General features: G+C 31.8%; 2 protein-coding genes across 2 annotated transcripts in view; one reads left to right on the top strand and one right to left on the bottom strand.

Moving 5' to 3' along the window:
- LOC110997579 (SCY1-like protein 2) overlaps positions 1–7,552 on the top strand; it is a 71,895-nt gene extending 64,343 nt beyond the window's left edge. Inside the window, exons 8-16 of the mRNA XM_022265815.2 lie at positions 95–218; positions 2,711–2,856; positions 3,901–4,054; positions 4,249–4,498; positions 5,032–5,168; positions 5,438–5,696; positions 5,801–6,054; positions 6,203–6,271; positions 7,256–7,552. Coding sequence (XP_022121507.2) covers positions 95–218; positions 2,711–2,856; positions 3,901–4,054; positions 4,249–4,498; positions 5,032–5,168; positions 5,438–5,696; positions 5,801–6,054; positions 6,203–6,271; positions 7,256–7,552 — 1,690 coding nt within the window. The remainder of the gene's footprint in view (positions 1–94; positions 219–2,710; positions 2,857–3,900; positions 4,055–4,248; positions 4,499–5,031; positions 5,169–5,437; positions 5,697–5,800; positions 6,055–6,202; positions 6,272–7,255) is intronic.
- A 9,609-nt stretch (positions 7,553–17,161) lies between these two features.
- On the bottom strand, positions 17,162–24,297 carry LOC110997606 (EF-hand calcium-binding domain-containing protein 1-like). Its single transcript, XM_022265850.2, has 5 exons — positions 24,141–24,297; positions 21,685–21,754; positions 21,219–21,399; positions 19,584–19,694; positions 17,162–17,474 (listed from the first exon to the last, which is right to left on the bottom strand). Exons 1-5 carry the CDS (start codon positions 24,259–24,261, stop codon positions 17,289–17,291), a joined length of 669 nt encoding a protein of 222 aa, XP_022121542.1. The 5' UTR covers positions 24,262–24,297; the 3' UTR covers positions 17,162–17,288.
- Positions 24,298–27,975: the final 3,678 nt, after the last annotated feature.

Raw genomic sequence — 27,975 nt, 5'->3', positions numbered from 1 at the left:
CACTACGGGTAAGGGCCTCGGCATAAGGGAGCGATATTTTGCAATAAATATCTCTGAATCTGCCGCTTTGAATATAACCTCTTGCTCTGTTTAGATGCGCAAACGAACCGCCAGTACAAGCTCTAGAGGCCTTGGATGTGGCGATTCACAAGGCAGCTAGTGCAAGATGCGAGTACTACGTCGATCAATTGCCATCGTCACTTCCCTACATTCCAAAGGTAAGGTGTAATTCGCTATCATATAAAGAAAAGGTATTTGATTTGCTATGCGCTATATTGAATTGACTTAAATAAACCCGGACAATGACGAAACTTTCGTTATTATTAAAATAAGCTCCGACCGATTGAAACGTCTGAATGCAGCTATAATTAAAATTAATAGAATCTCACTTCCTTAGAAAAGTATATAACATTAACTATGTATTTAAAAGATTTTATTATCTAAAAAAATTAAATAATATATATTGTTTTGGACAGCTTAGTCCATTTTGGAGTCGATTATATATTTAGGAGCAATGGCGTTGTCAGCCGCCGTTAAACGTCGATATAAATTAACGACTGTCAAACTTAAATCAATTTAAGCCCGTAAATAAATGTGGCTTGTTCGATTTGCCAATATTGTTATATCTATAAAATGACGACTATTCCAAAGTTGATATAGGAATAGTGATTACATAGTACTTGTAAATATTAAAACAAACTTATAAACACTATTATTTATTGACTTTTTAAACTTAAAAACCAGCATAGAACAGTATGAAAATACGCGTTTTGTGAGATATTTATTTATAAAAAATTAGACGCGTCCACACAGAACGAGGAATATGCCGCGCGAGGCTGCTCGCTTTGTGTGGACGCACCTTTTGACGCTTGACCGAGACAACTTTGGGCTAGCCTAACTTAAGACTAATAAAAAATTAAAGTTTAACTTAATTTATTAATTAAGATAATTAGCACAAGAAAGTCTATTACAGTCTTTATTAAAAGGAGACACTTTGGTCTTATTTCTTTCTTTGTGAGCCCATATAAAATCTTAATTAGTCAATTTTATAACGATAAAAGCAATCCAATTATGTTTCATTATATACATTTCACCTTTAAAAAGAGAACGTTAAAAACTATTTTAAGAATATTATGGCCTTGATAAATCTTTAGAGTTAACTTTTATTAAGAAATATTATTTCGGTAGTGATATTGCCAAGCGACATGCTTCTTTAATTTGAAAAATTACCAACTTAGATTATACCTTAGGTTTTCATTTAGTTAGTAATAATAACACATATTTCAGAACGATTAGGAATCAATGGGTCACACATACATATAAAATGCGTGTTTTTGAGAAGGTAGGAGAAAGTATCGGAACAGTTCCAATACGAAGAAAAAGTCTCTTCGTGAACATAATAACGTAAATACATATAGATATATGAAGAGCAAAGCTACATACGAATATATACATAGTATATTTTCTTACAATAGAGGATTTAGCTAAGCCGGACATTATGGCACCTGAATATTAACTGTAATTCATGATGGATATCGGAATCTGCATAATAAATGAACAAATTAATGTTAATATTACATTCCCTAAATCTCTTCTAGGGTTTGTTTTTAATAAATGAACGAGAATTTAAGTACACGACACACCCAAATTATGTGCAATACACAAATTACCACACACAAAATACTGTCAATAATTACTACAGTTACGCGAACATTACACACTATTTTATGACATGTCTTCACATTATCTCTTCGATGATCTCTTGGAATCCCACTCCAACCTGAATCTTCTACTTGCGTTCAATGAATTCAATTATACATTTATTCAGAAGTATCCTATCCATTTCAATATCTTAACAACACACATTTGTTTAGTTCAGAAAATCACACAAAAGTTTAGTTCTCAAAGCATGTCTCAGTGTAGATCAAAGGTCAAAAATCAGGCTTTTGTGTTTCTAAAAATTGTGTAGAAGTTGAACTTGACCCTGATACAGTTGTTTGTGTACAGTTTGAAAGCTTTGCGAAAATAGAAGAATTTAAAACTTGTGTGTTTGAAAATGTTGATTTTTCAATGCTTTGCGATTTCCGCCAATATTGTCTCCGCGGCTTTGTATGTTCGGTGTTCTGCCGTTGCAGAAATTAGCACAACTTCTGTTCACAACATAACGTAGATTGTGAATATATGAAAACAATATATACATTTAAATGTATTTAAAGGAAAACTTCTTTAAATATTTTTAACTTTTAACGAATTAAAATTATGTATTATTGTAAACTTATAATTACCACGACCAATGACCAATAATTGGTGACCACGCACGCTGTGAAACAAGCGAAACGTCGGTTAAATTTAAAATTATGTTTAAATAATTATTAGTTTACAATAATACATAACTTTAATCCGTTAAAAAGGTGTTTTTCTGTGTGTAATGTGTAAAAGTTATGTTTATAAAAGACAATACTATAAACAATATATACAGCTTGCGAAATTTGTTTGTTTAGTTTTAATTAAAAATATATTAATTTTTCATTCAAGCCAAAGTGTGTAAAATACAAAAAAAATATTCTCATCTTGATACATATATATTACACGTATATATTTAAAGTAAATAAAACCCATATAAAAATGTGTAACTGTTAAATATTTATCTAAGTGTCCTGTAATGATATTTGGTTATGTAGTATTTGTACACCATCCAAACGCGTTTCAGAAACTGCGTTGGCAGAACGTTTGGCCAGTCCTACAAGGCGAATTCAAAATGTCAGACATGATTCCGTCTGTACTTAAACCAACCTTTTGGCTTATCAATGAAAGTACACCAGAGGAATTTGCTGAAGTGATCTACCCTACTGTCAGGTATACGATATTATAACTGGATGTTTCTTTGGTTCTCATTTATAAGCTTAAAAAACTGAATGCAGTATTTTAAGGAACTGTTTTAACTTAGTTATAAATTGGACTTTAACAATAATAAACAAGCATTTCTCTCAATAGAAGAAAGAAAAACATTTATTTATAAATAACTGCAAGTTGTTTTTGAGCACAAAAACAACTTGTATTGTTAATAATAATAATTAAATGTATGAAGTTTTTGTGAGAAAATACATGATTATTATTATTATATGATAACTATATTAAAACATTATTCAGAAAGTACCAACACGTTTGTGATTACAGAATGTAAAGTTATATTCATTGTTAAATTCAACGTCACTTCGAGCGCCGTAAATTTTCACATCGTGATATTAATAACAGAACAATCCAAAACAATGGATTACTTTGATCAAAGTAGAGATTTAAATATCTGCAGTCCCTTCATTTAAATTAAAAAAGTTATAGATTCCATTTTTAGTTGACGTTTCGAGTGCTCGCACTTCTTGTTTCGCTAGAATAGAAAGTCTTCTGAAAATTATAACATTTAAGAAAAAAGTTAATACATATAATATTTTAGGCTGGTGTCTTACCAAGTTAGCCTGTATTTTACTTTCCATCAAGAACTGTGCAGGAAAATCCTGTCCTTTTATATTTAAAAGCGCTTTAACTAAATCCTTTCGATATTAAGTAATATTTGATATTAGACCAACCTATTTAATATATTAAATATAATAATATATAAGTGAAATATAAGTATATAAGTGAAACCTATTATGGATACATCTAATGTGTTTATTTTATGTTTTATTTTTAACTTTATTTTTATTGTAAAGCTGTATCCGTTTTGTTTCCAAATAAATAAAAAAATAAATAATGTCTAACTTTATTGTGAAATATTATACTATAATATATTTAGAGATATTATAATAAGTTATGTATTAGTATCTTATATTTCTTCATTAGGTAACGCATAGATACATAAATAACGTTACTTTACGTTGAATAACCAATTTTTTTATATTTTAGAAAGGTAATTTATTCACCAAGGGCAATACCAATAACGGTTGTACTTTTGGAGAATTTACATATTTTAACAAAGAAATGCACCCAGGAAGTTGCGTTAAATGACTTAATTCCGTTGCTTTTCAACTCGCTGGATTGCAATTTGTACCAAATTCAGGTTTGTTATTCATTTAAATCTGTTACATCTATATTCTCGGGGTGTAACTCCGACGATGTAGAAATAACCACGCTTATAAAACTGAGAAAGCCTTAGTGAGCAAATTGTACTTTTAGTGTATATTTACCTTGGCTCGCACAACAGTAGTTATCAGTTACGTATTAAACTGTTGTTAATGTTAACGTTATTTTCAGATCGCGGCGTTGATCGCATTGCAAAATGTGTCTGATGTAATACCAGATGATATCATGAGTGAGTCCGTTGTTGTCAAAGTCAAGAATTTGTTGGACAAAAATGCTGGGGATGTAAAAATTATTAACCTTGTGCTAGGAGTGTTTGAGAAAATTCTTCCTCGTTTGGACAGTAATAGCATTCTAAATTACGTGGTACCTACAATACTTAACATGAAATTGGGCGACCCAGATGTAATCAACCGCATAGTCAGTTAGTAAATCTTATTCAAACATCTATTTGACGCTTACCTTCTTTGAATCTTCTTTCTGTCTTGATAATGCTCTTATACTATCTAAAACTTCTTTCTGTCTTAATTATGCTAAGCGAATATTTTAGACTACGTGTCTTTGCGAATTAATTGCGAATTGCGAATTATGTATGAAATTATTATTATGCCTTCACTGCTGACACCCAGAAAAACATAGGCCTCTTCCAGCTCCTTCCATTCTTTTCTAATGTCTGCTCTTCTTGTCCAAGTCGTGTCTCCTATTATATATTCTCTTTATATCGTCTGCCCCACTCTTGCTCTGTCTTCTTCTGTTCCCTTTTCCAGTGTTCTCTATGATATAGAATTCAGGCCATATAAAGTCTCTTATTTTCGATTGGGTTTTGAGTGTTTGTGTGTAAATGTTATTGAAATATCAAATCGTTTCTAAGATTAAAGGGAGAGTGACGACAACCCCCTTGGCCGGTCAGCCGGCTTGGGAATGAATTTATTTTCTATCCAATCTCATTTGTTACAGGGCTTTATAAAGCCATCATGACAGAAGAAAAATTCGGTTTAACTAGCGATGTAATGGCGACAGAGTTAATACCTAAACTGGCGCCGCAATCTGTGAATCCCAATTTGAATGTTGATCAATTCAACAATCTAATCGAGGTAAATTTTGTTTCTGCTTTAGATCGCATAAGTATATTGCTGCTCAATTTTAGTGTAGTTATTTATCAGTATAAAGATTTAGAAATTTATTAATAACTTCTTTTTTGTGATCAAAGTGTTTAATTTATTTAAATTTTATTCATGTAACTACATTAAACATATTAAACAAATATACAGTATTTAGAATTTTCTTAGCCTACCTAGTAAATATAAAAATGTATGCTTTAGACCTCTTCATGGGCGTTAATTATATGATATTGATTGTTCAGATCTTATATGACATGTTGGAAAACATTGAGCGATACCAGCGTCACAGACTTAAAACGGAAGGTGCTTCGGCGCCAGGAAGCAACCGACGTAAGATTCGACAAATGAGCACGGAAAATGTACCGGCCCCACCATTTAACATTCCCAATTTGAGAGTGGAGCAACGCAAGACTTCAAGTGCTGAGAACATGGTTCGGAGGGGTTCGGCAGCTACTGTTTCACAACCTGCAAGTGTGTCAGGAAGTGTGAACGCGTTACGGAGTCGTAAGTATTTTATAAAGTAATAAATAAAAAAAAGTAAATTTTTAACAAACTATATTTCATTTATTAAATACAAAAATATTAAACTGTTAACATTTTATCAGGACTAGGTCAGTGGATCTTTGGCTCGAATAACTCAACGAACAATGACGGGAATTTCTTGCGCGTCACAAGTATTTTACCCAATCGTCGTTTATCTGACAACACACTTATGACACCCAAGATACGCATTGCGCCATCTTGCGCTTCCTCCCCTGGAGGTACACCCGGTGGCACTGCTGGTCTTCCGAGTCGGCGTCACTCAAGCATCGGACCACAAGAACGTCGTTTATCCACTGCAAACCTGTCACCGCCAACTGTAAGTGGTCCCACATTGCCATGACAGATGCACGCGACACATCAATATCACAATCTACCCATAAACAAGACATTAATGAATTTAACAGGAAGCAGGATTTGTTACCATGCACCAATATAATTGTCTATAAATATGTATTGTATTCTAGCATGCCCGTCACCCAAGAGGGCGAGGCTCTGGTTCCAGCTTATCTGTGCCATCAACTTCGAGAGTTGGCGTAAGTTGTGATTCTCCGAGTATCTCTTCAGCGTGGCCCTGAGTCCTACTGAATGTCGAACGGCTTGTGATTAATGTAGCCTGATTGGTTCTTGTCCCTACACAGACTTGGGTCGGCTCATGATCATCATCATTTAACATGTCACTGCACGTTCGCTGGCGTACTCATAAAGCGTTGTCTATCTCCCACTCACTTCCATGAACATGCCACCTATTCCTACGTGAAGAAAAATAACTCACATCAATCTGTGATGCATGTTAAAGATAATGACTGGATCGTGATGCATGTTGTCGCACCGCGTTGTAAGTCTATGTTGAAGGTAGCTCCTCCTATCTGCGCCATTTGCTAATTTCTGTCATCAGCGAAAACTTGTTGATGCCTAATTAACATCAAATTGGCTCGTATTTGGCAAATACGTATAAGTATAGCAAATTCAAAATTTCATTTAAAAAGTTCTGGGAAGCGTCCCTAATGGTTTACAAGTTGTTGACAAAGGCAAGTTTCACCTTGACTCAAGGTAGACTTCGCAGGTAACAAAAGAATCGCTGATTTCCTCACTTTAGGGTAACAAATTTCTGGCACACAATTCTATCACGACACTTACCAGCCACCACACCAAATAAATATTTAAACTTGTCTGTAGATTGTCTTACTGCGAATTCTACCTTAACGTAGTACCTTAGTACCCTCGCAAACAGGAATATCGCTAATTCAAGCAAATAATAAAAAAATGTATCGCTGTCTCATTCACTGCTGCTATCTGTTCTTCCGCGCAGCTTGCACGGAGCATGATCGTGAGTATCATACCTATTTCTTTGTTTAATAAGTGTTTCTTCAACTAAATACTATCTACCTTTTATTATTTTAATAAGCCTGAAACTTAAATCCATTTAAAATGTATTATTATATTATATACGAGTACTCGTGTAAGCAAAAAGTAGATATAAAATCAGTAAATAAATATTTTTGATAATCTCCATTCAGGGTGGATCTATGCCGAACACATCGTCCAGTGTCCCTTTCCTTGCCAACGCATCCTGCCGTAGACCTTCGGGCCCGGCGTCTCAAGGTGGATCCCAAAGAGGATCGCAGGGATCAGGAATCCTCTCTCATATGGTAAGGCTCTTTCCCAACCACTCTGCCACTAGCAGCCCCCGCCGCACGCGCAACAGTTGGTTCCAAGGCAATGTGAATTCCACTTACAATTCTCTCCGTCATTCTACCAACGTATTGACGAGGAAGTTTCCTTCCCTTAATGTGTTTGTCACTGATTTACATTAGAAGTAAATCGATTAATCAAATATCTGTGTTTGTTGTGAATCATATGCCTTTGTATCGTCAGACGCTCCACATGACACCTAATGACCATGGGGCCCATTAGACAAACTGGTGACTGAGCTGGTGAGAAGAGAGTTTTTCTCTCAATTCATTGTCCATCCAGTAAAACAACACAAAATACAAAAGAACGAAGCAAAGCTTTAAATTATATTTATAAATATGGCAAATTAATTTTAATAAACATGAAAGAAATCTTACGAGTTCTTTTTCAATTGATTTCAATTCTGATGGTACAAAGGACAAAAACTAAAACAGCTTATGGCAAAATTTTAATAAAATCCGTCTGCATAAACTCATGACAGACACAGAAGAGTGATCAGTTTACTTCTTGTTTGCTTTTACAAATAACGAGCTGTGAAAACTGGACATTAGCTACAGTTTGAACTGGGCCGTTCTTTCTAAAATGCCTGATCCATATTTTATGTACAATTTGAAATGTGCAGGAATAGCGGAAACAACTATAAAGCCTCTTATTCATAAATAATTTATTTTTCACTCACTCATATTCGATGATGTTTACGCTGTAAGAGACAGAACAGTTTTTTTTAATAAACTCTTAAAATTCATCTGAATAAGGCGGCTAACTTTTACGCAAAAAATTGAGAAGAAATTAAATAATTTTGTATTTTTAAACAAAGCTTTATATTTATTAAGTCCATGCCTATAAGGCATTCCTGGACATGTTAAATTAATATTTCCTATATTTGTAAAATTTAATAATTTGTAAATTTTCCTAGACATTAGTTACTGTTGATGTTGTTAATGTAAATTTTTTGCATTTCACACAATCTTCTTTCTCCCTTCTACTCTTCCAACTTTCTTCTCATTTAAATTTTATTTACATTAAGATTTAATTCATTTATTTTGGGAAGACACTGGTATGAAACGTAGAAGTTGAGGAAATTCTAAATTAATAACAAATTTTTAAATATCAGGGATGGATCTGTGATAGAATATTGTAATATTATATCTTAATAATAAAAAAATCAAATGTAACGCTCAAACCATGTTTAAATTAAACATCATCTGGATTTTAGATCGCAATAAATGAGACATTAGTAAGCGTAAATTACATCATTATCTTGCTTATTTCAAACGTCTAGCTCATTATGAATAAACCTTAGTAAAATATTATATAACAGTATTACCCACTAATGCAAAATAAAATCTAAATCTGTCTAATTGTACCTTTTAACTAATGTTCTCTTTGATCTCTTTCTGTTAAATTGTGTTAACATTGTGATGAAAAGAGACAGTATACTTTAATCAATTAATCAAGGGTGTAACAATACCAATTTTTATCATCCTTGATTCTGTGAAATATGCAACAGATACTTGCCAACTGTCAGATTATCTTTCAAATAGCGCTATTTAAGATTAACGCAGTAAGGCTTACGTTGGCGAGATAATGTTATTTCCGGGTTAATCCTTATAGGTCCTGAATGGGCATTTTGAAAAAAATAAAGTGTCGTAAATTGGAAATCCAATTTAATTTAATGATTAATTATTGTCTCATAACAAAATGTTTGATTTGAATGATCTAATTTATAGCGATCTTTTAACCAGTCTTAAATATGTTTTATTCTATCTTGTTATTTCTTTATAACTAAAATTAGGACAATGACTGAATCATGTGATGTTAACGATCCTTCAAGATTTAAATTTGGAACAAATCGTTTATTTTCAAACTATTTTCTAAATCTATTTCATTTATGTTTCTTTTTAGCTTCAATCCACATTCGAGCGTTTTAGAATACCGTAGTGTACGTAGATAGACAGTAAAGTTAATTAAAGCATCAATGCTGCTTCCGGGAAATGGTAGGGATTGCCTTTAGTAAATTATGGCGGTAAGTACTTCCCTTAAATCTTCTAAACGTAGAATTTGAATTTTAAATTTAGAGCGTAGCGTTCGAATTTTGATTTTGCGTAATTGTTTAATTCGCGTAAATTAATTTTAATTTTGTGGTTAATTTCAGCAACAACTGTTTACCGGACGCTCATAAAGAATTAAATTACTATAAACTTTGTTAAACAATTGGTAATTTCGGAAACTTCAGATGACATTAACCGCTCGACATCTTCATTGTATGGAATCATCGCTACATGGCTTTTTACTTATATTATCGCCATTATGATATACATATGTGTCGCTTTTCCGAATCTGTTGAAAAATTCATAAATCATGTTGAGTTGCATCATCACAAAACTATTGACTAATGTATAACTACGCATGTTATTGTATAATGTATAAATATATATATATGTGCAATTCGCCTTTTCTACTCAATTACTATTTTCATCCTTGAAATCTTGAGGGAATCGTAGGTGCGATATTTTTAATTAGGTCGCGGTAAGTGTTAGTGTAAAAAGGAAAATAAATATTTTATATTTATTTTAAAATTAATATGAAGGGTGAAACCAAAAAGTATTGGAAGGAAATGTAAATAGTGTAGCAAACATTTTGTTACATTTTACTATGGATTCAAAATTCAATAAGACAAAGTCTTTAAACGATTTTACATATTACCAATTACAAATTAACATAACAATGAATAAATCACAGCATCGAACCAATATTAATTTATCAGTGACAAAGATTGAGCTAAGCGTGAAGTAAGAGTCTTTATCATATTGTCTATCTATAATTTTATTCAATTTCCTATTCTCTCAGCCTTCATTCTTGTCAATACTATAAACCAACACTGAACTATTTCAAAACAGTGTCAATAAGTTTAAGTCACTTTATGGAGAACACTGAGAGTGTTTCATTTGATTGTCAAGATCTGTGGTGGTAACTACCTTTTAGGTGTAATTATGGATTTATAATTATTAGAGTAGGTACCTAATAAAGTTGTCCAGAAAGTGAGATATAGTTTTAAGATATTTAAAATATATTATTGTACACATGTGGAAAGTTACAGTGTTGCTCAACGATTTTTTATAGTAGATGGTACCATCATGCACTGAGTGAAGAAGGTTTTATCACTGTAATTTTACATATAAATATAAAGATGTATGTAGTCATATCGATGTTGTGATCTCCTAAAATTCTATACCTTTATTCTATAAAGATTTACCTTGCATATACAATATTTACGATACGTTTATTTTTTAACAAAATTTTCTCTAAGGTTGTGGCATATCTTCAGAGCTAAAAAATTGAAATCAGTCTTATACACTTATACTAAATGTATCCTAGATTAACACGATAATCATTAGTCAGCAAGAAGTATTTTTTTATGCAACAAATCCGTCCATCCTATACCCACTTTGTAATTACCAATTACTTCGTCCCAATGCCCATTTAAAACATTTACTTATTCGGAATATAAACTCGACCCCATTGCACCCTTTTAACAAAACCACTTATCTTACAATTTCCATTAGAGTACTAAAAAATAAATAAAAATGATTAAATAGTAAATTAAAACATATTTAAAAAAATTGTTCTCTATGGCAGTTTACCTTTAACACTGGCAGAATCTCCTCTCTGTATTGCGATACTTATTGCGACTTTAAACAATTCAGTTGTCCTTCTAAGCGGAAATAGATATCATGTAACGTTTTCACATTATTTTATATAAAATATAATTATAACGCATTTATTTTTAAATGTGTACATAAGTTAAAAAAAAATAAAATAAAATACGTTTATTTTGGAACATAAGATCTTCTAGGTATCACTTATTCCACGTCAATCAATTCAAACTTGTAGGCATCCCTACTCATCGGCAAAGACAGAGGGTGTAGGCCGAGAGAAAAAGCCGGCGTAAAAAACTCTCGGTACTCTTTTAAAAAAGCAAATCATCAAACAATATTTAAAACATAATGTAGCATATGAAGGAGTAAAACGGAAACAATTGTACGCCCGGAATTAAGAATGATACATATATGTGTTTAAAATCCAGTTTTTATACTTCCGGTATTATTAAGACTACTTAATGTTTAAAACTTTAAATTTGAGAATAACAGTAGGGCGATGACCAAAAAGGGATATTCAACCTTCTTGCTTACTAATGAACAAATCGACCAATATTTATAAAAGTCAATACTCTACAACATTTTCTACTCTATGGACTGTTTTTTCAAGATTGAAGTGACAATACATTTTTTTATTCTATTGAAATTTTATTGTTTTTATACTCACTATACTTGTAGATTTATAATTTCGTACTAGAGCTTAGCTTCTTTTACGTCTAACTTTCCAAAGGGTGATTATTTTATAATGTATCACTTCTATCTTTCCATATATTGATCTATAATCGATGTCATAATCAAACATGTATAATTAAACTTGGTGTTGCAAATTATAAATGTTAAGAGAAGTTTTATCACGAAAGACGTTTAAACATTTTACCCATTCCGAATCTTTAAGTATTACGAATGTGAAATAATAGTTGGACAAGTCACAAATCAAATATAGTGTCTATAAGAAACTATGATGACTTACATAGCCTAGTTAATTATTTAAATACTATTCGTAATGGCAAGCCAAAGATTTCCTTCACATTGCAAACAAAAATCTGCAACCGTTGTGCATTGTATCACGCCGATGCAGTTGCAAGAAATAACAACTGCAAAAAAACTAGTTCAAAAGAGTGAAGCTTACGTGGAAGGCTTTAAAGTTAGTAGACTTTAAATTTGGAAAGCTTTTATAACTGTATAAATCATTAACAAATATGGAACTGTCCAGTAGGACAGATAGTTATCCGACATCGTTAATTTGTTGATTTTCCCGAGGCCGATACAAAACATAATGATGTTTAAATGTCCTTTGTGAAAATTCTATATCAATTAGTAGAGTCATTAAAAATGGCACTTTTAGTTCGATGTACCGTAGATTTGACGTGAAATATGTAATCAACGATTATATAAGTAGTACATACAGTCGATGTTTCAAAACTTGAATATTATGTTGGCAATAGCCTTAACATGTAGAGAAATAAATAATAAAATGTTTTTTGGTTTTTCTTATAATCCCAATAGTACATTTACTATAATTTTTAGTATAAGTGGATTCACATGAAAAAAGTATGAATGTTTTATTATTGCTTCTGTTTCCGGACAACCTTTGCTTTCAGCGTAAGATTTCTCTTTCTTTGATCATTTTTTATAGGCTTACTGATAATCTGACTGTGCTTGATATACGCTGTCGTTATTTATCGATAGGTACTAATGTTCCTAAATAAATAACGACATAACCATTCGACCATAACTATGAATTTAATAAATTCGAAAAAATAATTTTACACGCACCCAATAAGGAATTAATACCGTATTCTCATTATCGAAAACTTTTGAAATCCAAGGTATAAAATGTATAAATCTGTATTTTTATCGGTACTTTATTTTTTATCCAAGTGTTAAAATAACTTTATTTCTCATTAAAAAAATGTATTTTATATACATGAGAAACTACGAACGAGATACACGTCGCCATTAGCCGTCCTAGATTTAGGGTCTGTTTCACAATGTCCGGATAAGTTCCAATAAAGCTATTTATTACTTATTGTTAGGAGAAACACTATTGTTGCGTTTCACGCCTGTCAGATAGCGCTATTCGTCATGAAACGCGATGTATCTTATTCGGAACTTTTATCTTTCGAATAATTTATGTGTTGGATAGCTTTTGGTACTTTATCCATACATTGTGAAACAGGCCCTTAGTCTACTAGGCTCATTCTGATATGTAACTTCAATACCATTTTGAATTGGTGAATTCTATCTTATTATTGTCTACTATTAATTATAATTCATAAATTTTCACACAACTTGGCATATTATGTATACAATTATCATAATATAATCTTAAAACTTAAATAAAATTCGAAGAATACGAATTCGGTTCGAAGAAGCCTAAAGATTGCTTCATATCATCATTTTCATTAATTATGCCTGAATTAGTTTAAGGTTGCCTTTTCAAGTACACAATGTATTTGCTTACCAGTTCCTGACAGTGGAAGGACAAATTAATAGCTACTTGAGGCAAGACAGTTTAATTGGTTTAGTAAGTGAAATCTATCCATCTTATTACATTATAGTGATTATATAATTTTACACGATTGGATGCATATAACAATATTGTAATACTAGAGTATTTATAAATAGTGTTTTAAAATTTGTCAGGTCTTCACAATGAAATAAAAAATTCGTTTTTTTTCTTAACAATAATAATTTTAATTTCAGTATCACCCTTGCCTTCAGAAATTGATGAAGAATATAATGTTACTAGGAAATCTAGATTTTTTTTCTAAATCACTTTTCAGATTAAATTGATTCTGAAAAATTTTTCCTAAGAAATTTTCACATTTCGGCAGTTACGGCTAGAATGTAGTCTACATTCTAGCCGTAACTGCGTTTAGGTAAATATCTTATAAAATTTGATATACATTTCTCATTATCAACAAATCTCTTAATAAATAACATTATAAAGGAAATACTGCAGAGAGCTAGTCTTAGATGAAACGAATCCCTAAGCCAAAGATAATGAACCATGACCCAAACTCCCATTATCCTTTAATCTATCCTTTTATTATTTAATAGTATTAATAATGATCGGGTATGTGTGTCACATATGTAGAATTTCGTTTGGATATAACTCATCATCATCACCAATGCCTATATTTCATTAATTGTACGATATTGGCATCGTCAAGGATGTGATAAAAACACACTTGGTTATATCTTATATATATATTTCTCGTGTAACAATGTCCGTTCCTATACTCCTCCAAAATGGCTGATTATTCTTAAAAATGATTTTTTATGCACATTCAGTGAGAAGGGGTGTCACCCCAAAAAAACATTTTTACTTTTATGATTATTTTTATGACATAAAAACAAAAAAACATACAACCCTTCATTTTTACCCCTCTACGATCAATGCCTATTTTTATTTATAAATTAAAACTTATGACATGACCTCTTAGGTTTATATAGAGAAAAATTCACAGAACAACCCTACGAGTTTTCATTCCGGAAAGCCGAACAGTCTCTGGGGTATCATAGCAAAATGTTTCATGTTGGTATATACTGAAAAGGTAGGCTAAGATCTCATTAAGGAGAAACGTGGAGGCAGCTAGTAATGTATAGAAACCTATCAGCCAGTGCCTACGGATGACAGAATAACTCCGTATGAGGCCTCAAAATTTTAAAGTACAATTTGATATGATAATTATTAGCTTCAGTAAATTGACTGAATTACAGAAATTGAGGTGTACAAAAGAGTCAAAATATACCTTATCTCTAACCTTTATTGTTGTGAAAAATCTATAGCCAGAATTTACAGATTCCATTATCAATGGGTCGGTGTGAATTCGAACTCATAAGTTGTATTCAAAAGCCGTATTAATTTTAACTCAAATTCAATCTTTTCTTTACAGAATTTGTTTTTATGAAACTGCAGTAGGTTTAAATTAAAATTCGAACAATTTTCGAATGAGGAATACCTGGAAATACCGCTGCGCAAAATACACGAAACATCATACAACGACGTGTACGGGTATAAAACTGCTTGCATATACCGCTTCCTTTATTGGTACATTTAAATTCCTTTTTTAAATTTAATTAACTTTTGAATTGAAGAACGAACCCTCGTTGAGTCGTGAAACCATTGACTTCGAAGACGGTGGCGATAGTGGAAGCGGGTCAACTCAATCAGTTGACAAGCTGACAGTTGCTGCTTGCCTTAAGATTAAAGAGCTGGATATGTGGGTGGCTCACGAACTAAGCTACCAACAGTGAAACTTATGGAATCATGTATATCTCTACTGAATCACCATAGTCGATTGAATTCCGAATTTGTTATCTAGTAATGGGACTTAATGTCAACCGATCATCTCAATGGGATAATCATCACATAATGTAATGATGATGACTGTGTTGTGCTCTTGTTAATAATTGAAATTAATGATGGAAAAAGTCCAAATTCCACAACCCAGAGTGGTCAATCGCACAGACTTTTCCTTCTCCACTCATATTTTCTGCAATGTAGAAGATTGAAGTTACATACTTTACAAGTTGTTCTTGGTCTTACTGCTGCCGGTATTACGGCTTTACGTCATACTGCAATATAATCACAGCTTAGTGATCACTTTCAGCTCTGAATGGCAGATGCAGCGCGAGTGACCTATTTACTTCTAACGCTGCCGTACGTCACAACTAAGAGTTAACATGGGTTTAGACTCTAAACTCTGTTTACCACTCCATGGTTATTTTCACTATACGAGCATTAAGTTACATGTCATAAGTTTCATCGTCATACATTTCATATAATTGATTAAACATTATCTAAATAGAAGGCACATTATGCCTCTGGACAACAGTTGTACCAAAAACATCGTATCGCTGTTTGCACTGATAATTCCACTTAGGCGCCACTAAGATCTAAATTTTGTCACTAAAAACAAATCAACTACCATTACAAATAAAATAAAATACGTTTATTTTGGTACATAAGATCATCAAGGTATCACTTATTCCACCTCATTAAATTTGAACCTGTAGGCAAGGCTCTTATTTGCCAATGAGTAGGTATACTCATCGGCGAATAAGACAGAGGGTGTAGGGCGAGAGAAAAAGCCAGCATAAAAAAACCCTCGGTACTCTTTTAAAAAAGCAAATCATAAAACAATACTTATTTTAAAACAAATAAAGCAAATTAATTAGAAGTAGCCTGCCCAGCACTGGTCCCAGGCCCTTTTATCAACTACATAATCGCTAACTTTATTAACTGCCCGTATACAAGTTATCAATGTATTGATACATTAGTATTCGTATGTAAGTATTAAAACTATCTAGATCAACTTTATATGTAAAGGTAGCTTGAAGTCTTATTAGGATAGGACTTCTAATAGGACCAGATACGATTAAAAAATCGCAGTTTTTATAGTTAATTCTCGAATTTTAGCATTAAAGTTAAACGCCACTTGATATGTATGCCATATTATTATTTCATTTATTGCCATGAAATTTTATATAATATATTTGTATGCGTTTAGAACGTACTTTATTTCTAATATAATGCCTTAGAAAATAGGACAGGCAGGACTTCTTACTAAAATAACTAAACCAGATATTTCGAATTATAACATATTAAACATAACATACATTATTACTGTATTATATTCTTAGGGTACACCAGCTAAAGCAGGACAAAATGAAACAAAATTTATCGATTCTATTATTTACTACGCAAATAATATACTACAATTTAAAAGCAATATAAGTAGTGTTTTTGAAAAATTTATTTATTACTGTATATATATATGAATATGTTTAGAGTCAAACTAAAGTTATTTACTATAAATTAATTAAATGATAAAATATTTCTATTGGCATAAATAGGATATACTGGCCAATTATTGATGTTTAGAATAATCCGCTATTCTGCTTATAATTAGCCGGAGGTTGATTATGCTACTCTAAGAAGCCTACTACAAATGTATAAGGTAAAATAAAATATATACAATGACATACAAAATTGATATATATGTAAAAATGTGTCTTAAACTAATAATCCTAAAAGTCAATTCGGAATTAAACGCACTCCAAAAAACATATGATTTTGTAGCTAATAAATTATAATTGACTAGAAAGTAATTTATTCAGACTACAATGTATTTGTAATGACGTGATAACCATATAACAGATATTGTTAGGCAATTTAAGCAACTTAAGCCTACATTTTGGCCCAATTAGGACACCAGGTAGCCAAGAAGGCATAAACAGCAGGCCTTTCCGGCAAACAATACCCGAGACTTTCCAACAATGCAGGTGTTTTCGTCACTGACTTGTGGAAGTCATCGAAGTTGATAACGCCATCTACATCTGTGTCCATGCGTTTTAACATAATATCCACAAACTCCTGAAAACGTATGAGACATTTAGTCACTTCTAGATTTACTAGAGGTCACTAAATAAATTTTTAATAAATAAATTTCGCCATTTATATTTATAATATTTGTAATTGCCCTTCTAAAATAGCTTTACCCGTTTGGCTTAACGTACGAATTGTAATCTCTAACAAATGTTATCCCATACCACGTTAGCAAGATATATATATATATAAACTAGTAAAATGAGAGTAACGGCCAACAAAAGTGGATTTATTGCATGAACTTCAAGCCAGACATATCATGATAACAAATAAACTGTCTGACATCTACCTCACAGCATATAATAATTTATTATAGAAATATGCCATCTCTCGAAGAATATTAAAATGATCCTAATCCTTGGGATTGATTTGCTCCACTTCAAACAATTTGTATGACTGAAAGTTAAGCGATTAAAAAGAGTGGCGGAAAGTTTCTTGCCAGTTGTTCTTGCCCGCTGTACGAACTTGACTCGCAAACTGGTAATTAATGTAAATTTAGAATTAGTGTAACTTCTTTTCTGACGATCATAAGTGTACCTATATGAATTTGTCTTGACATTGGCTTTCTTATGGAAGTAAACGATACATATAACGAGACTTAAAAAATACCATAAAATATTTAATTTCTAACTGAGGAGTAACTACTCCGATTTCTAAAACAGATAAGGTGTTTTGTCTGGATATATAATGAATTTAAATTTAAACATCACCATATGTGTCTGGGACAGTGGGAAAGTGGAAAAGCTGAAATATGGTTCCTACTAAATTTATATACGCCGAATTAATAAAGTTTTTTTTTGTTTGTAGCCGGTTCAAAAAAAACCCGGTTATGCTTGTTAAGTTTGTAAGGCGAAAGATCTCGGAGTTAATCATCTATATTATTGAGGGCCCGGTATGTAAAATATAGGTTAAAGATAAGGTAAAGTATAGGTTATCTTAAAATAGCCCGTCTTTAGGAAAAACGTCTATACATGTGGGTCTACACTTTTTCTCCGAGGAGGTAGTGAAATCTGAGCCAGGCGGCATCTGTGAGAAAATAACATAACTAAACTAGAAATAAAAATAAAGTTGTAAAATATTACGTTAGTTTATCTGTTTTACACTAGATCACGCTTTTATACCCTAACAATACAATAGAGAATGTATTAAAATATTTTTTTAAATTTTAAATAGTTATTATTTGACAATAATATCCAGGCATATATGCGATACACAGGCTTTTACTATATTTAAATTAAAAACTGTATTTCTTAAATAGATGGCATATCTCTATCTCTATATATCTATCTTTTGTGCGCATCCGATAGCTTGTGTCAGGCATCGAAGGTTGATAAGTTACCACTACGATACCTTACCAGTACTTCTACGATTCAGATCATGAAACAGATACTGAAGTGTTTAGCCTAAAAGGTCGTAGCGCCACTCGGTTTTACACAAAAACTATTTTAGTTAAAAGAGTTTAGAGTAACAGATTTTTTATTGAAGTGAAACTTCTTTAACGGCGTTGGAAAAATAATTACCGTCACATTACTCGGTTACGCGTCACATTTTTCCGCTATGATTTTCTTGTCCCTTCGATTGATTCGAAGCCATTAATAACAAAAATATATAATAACGATAACAATGACAGTAATCATTCTATTAAAATGAATGAAATCCTGTAATACCAGTAGCAGGTAAAATGAAATCATTGCGTTATTTGTATTCATGTCTTTGATAATAAAAGCCATTAGTTTATATAACCAATTTCTGTAAAGTAATATATAGTAGATCATTTTAAATATAAGGTTATAAAAAAGTTTCATTTCTTACATTTGTACACGAGTACACGAACACATTTTTTATTATATATATAAATAAATTACTTTTCCGTACTTTTATTTAAAACAATATTTTAAAATATAATTTATTTTAAGTAATTTCAACCTCTTATTACCAAATCTAAGTAATCTAATTATGCGCGTAACCCTTTGCACGGACGTAATTTCACAGGTACACACTCGCACATACTCTCATACACACACATAAGTACATGTTTTTTTAATCTGTACTAATGAATATCTGTGAAAGTAAAAAAAAAATTTACATATAGCAAACCTTGACAGCTTCCTCGACATCGTCATCCCGGGAAGCCTTGGCGATGCTTTTCTTCATACATTGATACATCGTTTCCCTTCTTAAATACCCTTCACCGAGCAAGTCATAGCACTGTAAAATCAGAAAGGGTGTTTAGATAATTTTAAAAGTTAAAAAGTTTTTATACATTTAACGAATACTTAAATGATCATAAGTCTTGGGATTTTTGCTCCAGTACAAACAATTTGTATGACTCAAAACTTGGCGATTAAAAGGAGTGGCGGAAAGTTTCTTGCCAGTTCTTCTTGCCCGCTCTACACCCTTGACTTGCGAACTGGTAGTAAATGTAAATTTACAATTGCTATCTTTGTTTTTTTGACGTTCATAAGTGTACATGTATAAAATTACCTATATGAATAAAGACACTTTGAGTTTGAATTATTGTGATAATTTAAAGAACCTGGGTTTGATTAGAAAATAATAACTTAAATTAGGAACATCATACCATCTAAGATTATTTGAGAAACATTTTTATTATTATTAGTATTATTTTCTTGCCGTTTATCGATCAATTGAGTGTTGTTTACCGAGTATTGGTTACAATTATATCTGCTATGTAACCGAGGTGGACATATTTTTCCTGTGAATGTTATAAGTGAGAACTGCCCCTAATAGGGAGAGGTTCACGCACTTGCCCCCTCGGCTTCACCAGGTCATGGATAGCACAGGCTGCCCTTCGTATTCTGGATGGGGTTGGACTCTGCGCTTTTTAATTCAAAAAATACAAAGGGTTCTTCAAGAAAAGAGCGTACCAATTCTTAAAAGGCCGACAACGCACTCGCGAGCCCTCTGGCATTGAGCGTATCCATGAGCGGGCGGTACCACTCAACATTACTTATCCCTCTTATTTAGAACAATAATAATCTATCTCTACACGAAAACATTTTTTATAAGACTCATTTATTGATTTTTATCGATTATATTAAATTTAGATTCCAATTCAAATCCAATGCCGCATAACGATGACATATATATTATTCAGCCTAACATTTGATTATTTTTGAGTTCCTTCGTTCGTGCTTGCATATGTAATTAACTAATCTACGTAAATGCATACCATCATCATAACATTAATTTCTTAAACCTTCATCGCCGTAACTGACAAGCAAGATTTAACTATATCGCAATTAGTTTGATAACTTCTAAAGTTTCCTGGTGACAGATACATGGCAAGTTAATAGAGTAATGTCATATGTATCATACAAACGCTAAGTGATCAGTGTAATAGTCTAGTCTAATAGTAGCTAGTCAGTTTAATAAATGTTGTCATAAACGCTACGGTTCTTTGTTTTCAAGCCGCTGATTAAACGGCACCGTTTATTTTAAAGTCTAGGCTGTTAATTGAACGGCGTATTAGGCTATTTTCCTGCGACATATAACAAATTATTCACAAACCGCGACACCACGCTGTTTGGCTGGCGTTATGGTAAAACTAATTTATGATTCGAAATCGCGAGGCTGTTTACAATTCCCTTTTCCTTTGCTTCCCTCTTACATTCAATACAATTAAATAAAAATAGTTTTTTTTAATTCTAGCAATAAATAATTTTAAAATTGCATTAGCTTCAACGCTTTGTATAATAAACTGATATATACCGTAAACGCGTAGGAAATTCGTTCCTCCAATGTTCCTCTCAAGTAGAGAGATATAGCTTTCGCAAAAGTTGCCATGGTAACGAACGGTGAAGTACCACGGTCTAAGGCTACCATCACCCGCTCCATCATATACGAGTCTGTCATCCCCAGGCCAGTATGCAGTACGTCTCTAAAATGTGCCCTGCAAGAAAGTTATATATATTCTCCCTTTGCGATTAATTATGTATATGCAAAATAGCCTTGACTATAATCGATCGTTCGACGCATTTATTTTATGCAATAAAAAATAATTCGAGGAATACAATATTTACGAAGCAATACAAAGCAATTGGCTAAACTTTTTTTGTAAACACGGCTTTTACAGTGTACAAAGCAAAATGTTCAAATATTGGGACATGTGAAATACTTAAAACAAATAACGTAAAATGTGACGTGAAATAATTTTTTAAACAAATGAATCATTTACCTCGATATCAAGTCGGATGCCGCCGGCTTCTCATCACGCTTTTGAATCTTGAAAAATATTACCATAATTTCTGTGGGTCATACAAGAAAGCATAATACAATGTGAGACAAAATAAAACAAACATCATGACACAGACGAAGTGTTCCGCGACCATAACAATGTTAGCGATTACTAAGGACATTGTAAATGGAATCAAATCAATACAGTGCTCTTTATATGGGAGGCAGTCTCAAATGTGCATAATAGACATTGAAAATGCATGCTTTATTAATGTTAGATTTGCTTCAGGCTTTCGTCCTCAGTTTGCATGAAGAATATCGATCACAAAACAATATTATGTTATGATGCTAATAATAAGATTATTTAGTTAGTTATTAAGATACCTCGTAATTAATGAAAGTATGTCTAAGAAATTCTTAATAATTTATTTGTAGAATTAAAATCTAAGAAATAAGAGGTCAATGTCAAATTTCCAATTAATAAAAAGGTTATTACAATTTTTTTTTGGGTCAGAGTTACACGTGCGGTTCCCACCCAGATATCCTGTGTTCAAACCCGTCTTTTCTCCAAGCCATTTCTTTTTCTTAAAATACTATAAATATATGTTCGTAAAGAAGATCGTGCGGACAGTTCGGTGGGGAATAGCACGGCATTACACACTAAATATACGTTCAGATGTTATAACTAATAAATAATATATGACCAAAGCTAATATCTGTTTAATAGCAACTTTTATTGTTTCACATTTTCTTTCTGGTATAGAGGGAAGACAAGACAGATATTAAAGTATAATCACATCGCATATGCAGTATATATTTATATACAATTTTTTAAAGCAAACACGGGTCTCTCTCGAATATTGAACATAAATACAGTCGCGCCTCTTCGTCCCTCGGAAAATTAATCCACCCTTATACAGATTTGAAACTGTATATATTTGTATTTTTACATTAATATAGTAATAAATTTCATTACTCCGTTTCACCAATGTCGTTATAAAAAAGTAATAAAAATACACTCCAAAATTTTAAGGTTAACGTCTGAAATGCAGCTTTATTTCAATGTCTGCCTTAGCTCAGACACACACACACACACATATATATATATATATATATATATACAAGTTGACAAAGCTTTTACTGTCAATAAGTGCAGCAACTAAGATTTTTACAATAAATTATTCTAAGCATTTATCCGCTTCTATCGAAATACGTTTTCAGTATGAGACACTAGTCGTTGGTAAATTACACGTCGTCTATCATCGTCTACTCAGTCAGTAGTTACGTAAATCATGAAAATGATATTACTGTAACTGGGAATATGAGCTTTATGCTCCAAGTGTTTAGAAAATCTGTCAGTCATTTCTTGAAAAAAATAAATCCTTGAATAAATATTGACCAGCCTATACGAGCTCTTTATTATTGGCAGTCTCTATGTGAATTTTTACTAAGAAATTACATCAGTATCTTATTGCGCATACACATGGACAAGAAAAATGCAAATAAACTGTAAATTTAAATAATGCATTAAATGAATTAAAGCTAATTTCATATGGCTTGGACCATTGTTTCTTTTTGAAACCAAAATGAGTTTATCAACAGTCTCATTATGACATGATTCATAAATATGTAATAAATAAAGAAGAATATAAAATATATTCATTATATAAATAAAAAAATGCAAAATATCATGCAATACTTTTAAAATGGAATTCCTCACGTTTTATTTTAAAAAAACATCTCCAGACAAAGCCTCTTCAGTGAATCGGGATTTTCGGGACTGTAAAGTGACAGATAAATTCGTTTGACCATTTACATTATTACCAACTAACATCTGGATCAACTAGATCAGTGATTCCCAAAGTGGTCTATATCGACCCCTTGGGGTCTTCGACAACCTGCAAGGGGTCTACGTCAGCGAAAAAAAAATTTGGGGGTCCATGAAATGAAAATTGGGGTCCACAACCTTGGATCTCAACACACACACTGATAGTACCTATTACTGACATGATACTATCTTATAATACATATACATTATTTTTAAAAGTACTTATGAAAAAAAAAAAATATTATATTTGTTTATAAAATTGTGAAAGTTGTAGGATGTTTGTGTTTGCTTTGTGGTCGTAATACATTTTGAACTTGTAAACACAAAAAAAATTCAATTCAATTAATAAATTTATAAATAAACAGTGTTTTTACTTAAAGTTTTAAACACTGAACTTCACTACAGTTAGAAATTTACAGGAAATTAATATCAGGTAAGTAGGGGTCTACCCAATACGGAAAAACGTGGTAAGGGTCCTACGACACAAAAAAGTTTGGGGAACTCTGAACTAGATCAAAACCGAATAGCAAAGGATGGAGATCGAAAGGGGGAATATACACGCTCTTAATAAATATTATAAGCGTGTATATTATTCTTAATTCATAATAAACAGTGCCTACTTGACTTACGTTCAAGTTCGTCAAAACTAAAGTGTGTTTCCTTCTGAATCTCTATCCACAAAGCACCATGTTTTTTTCGGAAGCGTATTTCTTCCATTGGATCTAAGTTTGAATCGAGTGATGCAGACATTGTACAATTTAATAGAAAATTTAGAGGAAACTTTAAATTATTATGGTTCAACAATGTTTAACTGACAAATTGTCAAAATACGTCAAGTTGTATTACTTTAAATACGTTTTAATAGACTGAAAACATCTATAATTGTTTATTGAGTTTCAGTGTGCACTATAAACTCTTTTATAGAGAGACATGGAAACAATTGGGGGAGGCCTATGTCGACAGACAACCTGACCAAAGCGGTTAAGAATAAATTATTATTTTCGCTATATAATTAGATTTAAGAATATTACTGTTTGATAAGAATAGCATTTAAGCTAAAATGGTCAGTGAATAAAGGGCTTTTATTATTATTATTACAAACTTTTTTAAGCTGGGATAAGTAATTGTAAACATTAATATAACTTATTATAATACTCTATATGAAAATGCTATCAAGAGTCATTATATTGTTTGTTTTTCAAAACTTTTTAGAAGTAAGTACTCTTTAGTAAGAGAATTAGGTCGAGAGGCTCTAGCCCGTTCTCAAGATCCAAATGATGGATACGTTACAAATTGGTATGCCTATGATTATTTACACTTTTTAAAGGTCTTCAAATAAGCCATACAGACTTGTTTGTTCGGTTTGTTTGTGGCTACGGCATTTAGCCGAAATGATTATGTAAATTATAATATAAAATTAGTTATATACAAATAACAGCACCGGTTAGTTAAAAAAAATACATGCTTTTAATAAAACATGAATTTGATATCTGTGGAATTGCATGATCATTTAATAATTGAAATATAAGACTAAATTTGGTTAACGAAAGACTGATACTGATTATGATATATCGAATATCAAAACAGCCTTGAAACAGTTGAAAGAAGAGCGGCGGCTCGATCAATTCGATAATTATCGTTAGGTATATTTGTAGGTAAAATAAATTATTCGTACAGAAGCGTTAGTACCAGCTGCAATTAAGTTCATGGGATATTATTATCAAGATTGTTAGATCATAATTGTAACAAAAAATAATATAATTAGTTCTCGATTTATTGAGTGATTTTGGGAAAAAATGAAAAGCAAGATGTATAAATGAATTGATTAAAATTTAATTAATTTTTTGGATTTGGCTTTGCTTCACTTTTAACTGTTACCATTAGGAAACATACAGGTAATTGAACTTTATACTCTATGACAACAATAAAGTGTATTTCAAATAATGTGATTTTTCATTCGTCAAAATTTTTTCGTTAAAATGAATTTAGCGCTACATGAAATTGGATAAAAGCAATACAAGTCTATTTTTAAATAATAAAAACGATCCTATCATACAAAGAACATTTTATTTGTGTGTGTGTATAAAGTAAGTACATTGGTACATACACATTTGCATGAAAACCAACAAATTCTAAGGAGTTATGTAATATATAGCAGCTTTTCTTGAATTTACCGATATAGAATTATTATACAATACCTCGCGTAGGACACTCTTTGTATAGATATTCTATTCGAAGGTTATATGATTGTGGTTTCGTTTAGCATGAAATACGCCCACTTAACAATTCTTTAGTTTGTAAATATGTTTTACATTTATCGATGGATTTTATTTATCGCTTTATTTATTGCGACTTTGGTTATGGAATTCGAATTCATGCACATGTCTGACGCACGCTCTCCCAAGTGAGTTTTGTTATTGTTTCACTTAGTTACCAATCCGATTACGCGTTATTACGCGCACCCTAACGTCGTAGCGCGTGTTTTCAAAATCTTTGACTGATGCGTCACAATAATCTAAAGACGCGTACTGGTAATAATAATGAAACATTTGTTTTGAACACTTCCACAACTGCGCGATTTTTCAAGGCAGTTTTTGTCGCGCACCACCACTTTGTGGAGCCAGCTTACCTGCCACTGAAGTATTTCCGAACCAATATGACTTGGGGTCCTTCAAGAAAAGAGGGTACCAATTTTTAAAAGGCTGGCAACGCACTCATGAGCCCTTTAGCGTTGAGAGTATCCATGGGCGAAGGTATCACTAAATATCGGATGAGCCTCCTGCCCGTTTGGCCCCTGTTCTGTAAAAAAACGCAGAAAACCATACAAATAATTCATACTAAGTAACAAATAAACGTATAGCTAATATATCTTAGTATGTTATACCTACCCACGACATAATGTCAAATAAGGTGTAGCACGAACAGCATACGGCCGAAAGAAATTTATAAAAATCTTTCTGTGACCACACATTTTCTTATAATATTAACAAAACAGTGACCTTTAACTCAAAAATTAAATTAATAATTAGCATTAGATCGAATAATGCCAATTATTAACTTTTTATGAGACTTACAGAGTAAGGCTACTGTTATGTCTATTTATACTATATAAACTAAAAATGTATGGTCACAAAAGGAATTAAGAAGGTGTGATAATATTATTGTCTTAATTTATTTTGTTGTTCACCATTATTCGTTTCATAATTGGAATCGCTATTGAAAGTTGCAGAGTACGCTTGACTTAATATCCTACCATCTAGGGATGGGGTGGGGGGCGTCCACAGCGAGCCTCCATCGAGTTCGGTGTTGAGCTACGCAGGTTATCTCGCTCCTAGTCAGTCTATCTCTCTTTGCCTCATCTCCAACTATCTTCACACTATGAAATTATTTCAAATAAATTAATGTTATTTGTACCATTTACTTTAACTTATTTTTATTAATGCCAAAACATGAATCAATATATAACCATACAGCGCACTAAAGCAAATTTTAAAAATATCTAGCAACGTATAAGAGCTAAAAACAAAGTCGTAAGAACAAAGCAGGGGCAACAGCTAAACTCATGAAAAAGCTTGAAAGAGATATCTAGAAAATCTGCGCATACAGATGAAACAAAAAATCTAAACGGATTTCAACTGAATTCGTGTATATAATACAGTATATATATACCAGGCGCCATCCAGGTAACTTTCTGTAATAGTAGCTTTGTGATCTCCGGACAGTGAGAGTGGTGCATCGCTCAGTCGAGGTCTCTCCTGATAAATATATTCGAAGTGAAATAAATCAGTCTTTTGAAAACGTAATAAATAATAAATATAATATAAATATAATGTATATTTTTATAATTGATTTAGATTTTAGAAAAGGTTTTTATAATTATCGCGATTAAAATATTATTTTATAAATTTGAAAAATTAATATAACCTAAAGTAATGTGTTTTAAACGGAATAAAATAAATTTATCGTGTTTATTAAGTTTTAAAGCAATTCTGTGACCTAAATATTAATTTATTTCAAAATATTAAATTTTTTAAAAGTTTTAATATTTTTTTTAAATTTTCATTATACATAAATACGTGTTAATTTCATCAAAGAAAAGTACTTTTTAAATTTTATAGATAATTTCGTGTAATTTTAAAAACTTACATTTATTTTTTAGTTTGCTGAACTTGATAGGTGGTTGCATACAAGAAGTAAGTACCATATTTTTGCGTATTGAGTAGATTTTATTCGTATTTCTTTGTGAAAATTCTAGATACTTTTTCTATAAAGTCGGAAATGTCTGTTAAAATCAGCGTGTCACTACGAAACCTCTAACCTGTTGCCAACCACCGGTTGCATGTACTCGTATATAAAAGTTTGTAGTGATGCCCTGCGAAGATAAGCTTTAAATCACAACACAAAGAATTTTTTTATTTGTTCGCAATTAACAGTTGCTTGTCAAGCGGACAATAATTTTTTAAA

Source organism: Pieris rapae, chromosome Z (assembly GCF_905147795.1).
Source record: "Pieris rapae chromosome Z, ilPieRapa1.1, whole genome shotgun sequence".
Classification (NCBI taxonomy): Eukaryota; Metazoa; Arthropoda; class Insecta; order Lepidoptera; family Pieridae; genus Pieris; species Pieris rapae.
This window is presented reverse-complemented; position numbering and strand designations above follow the sequence as displayed.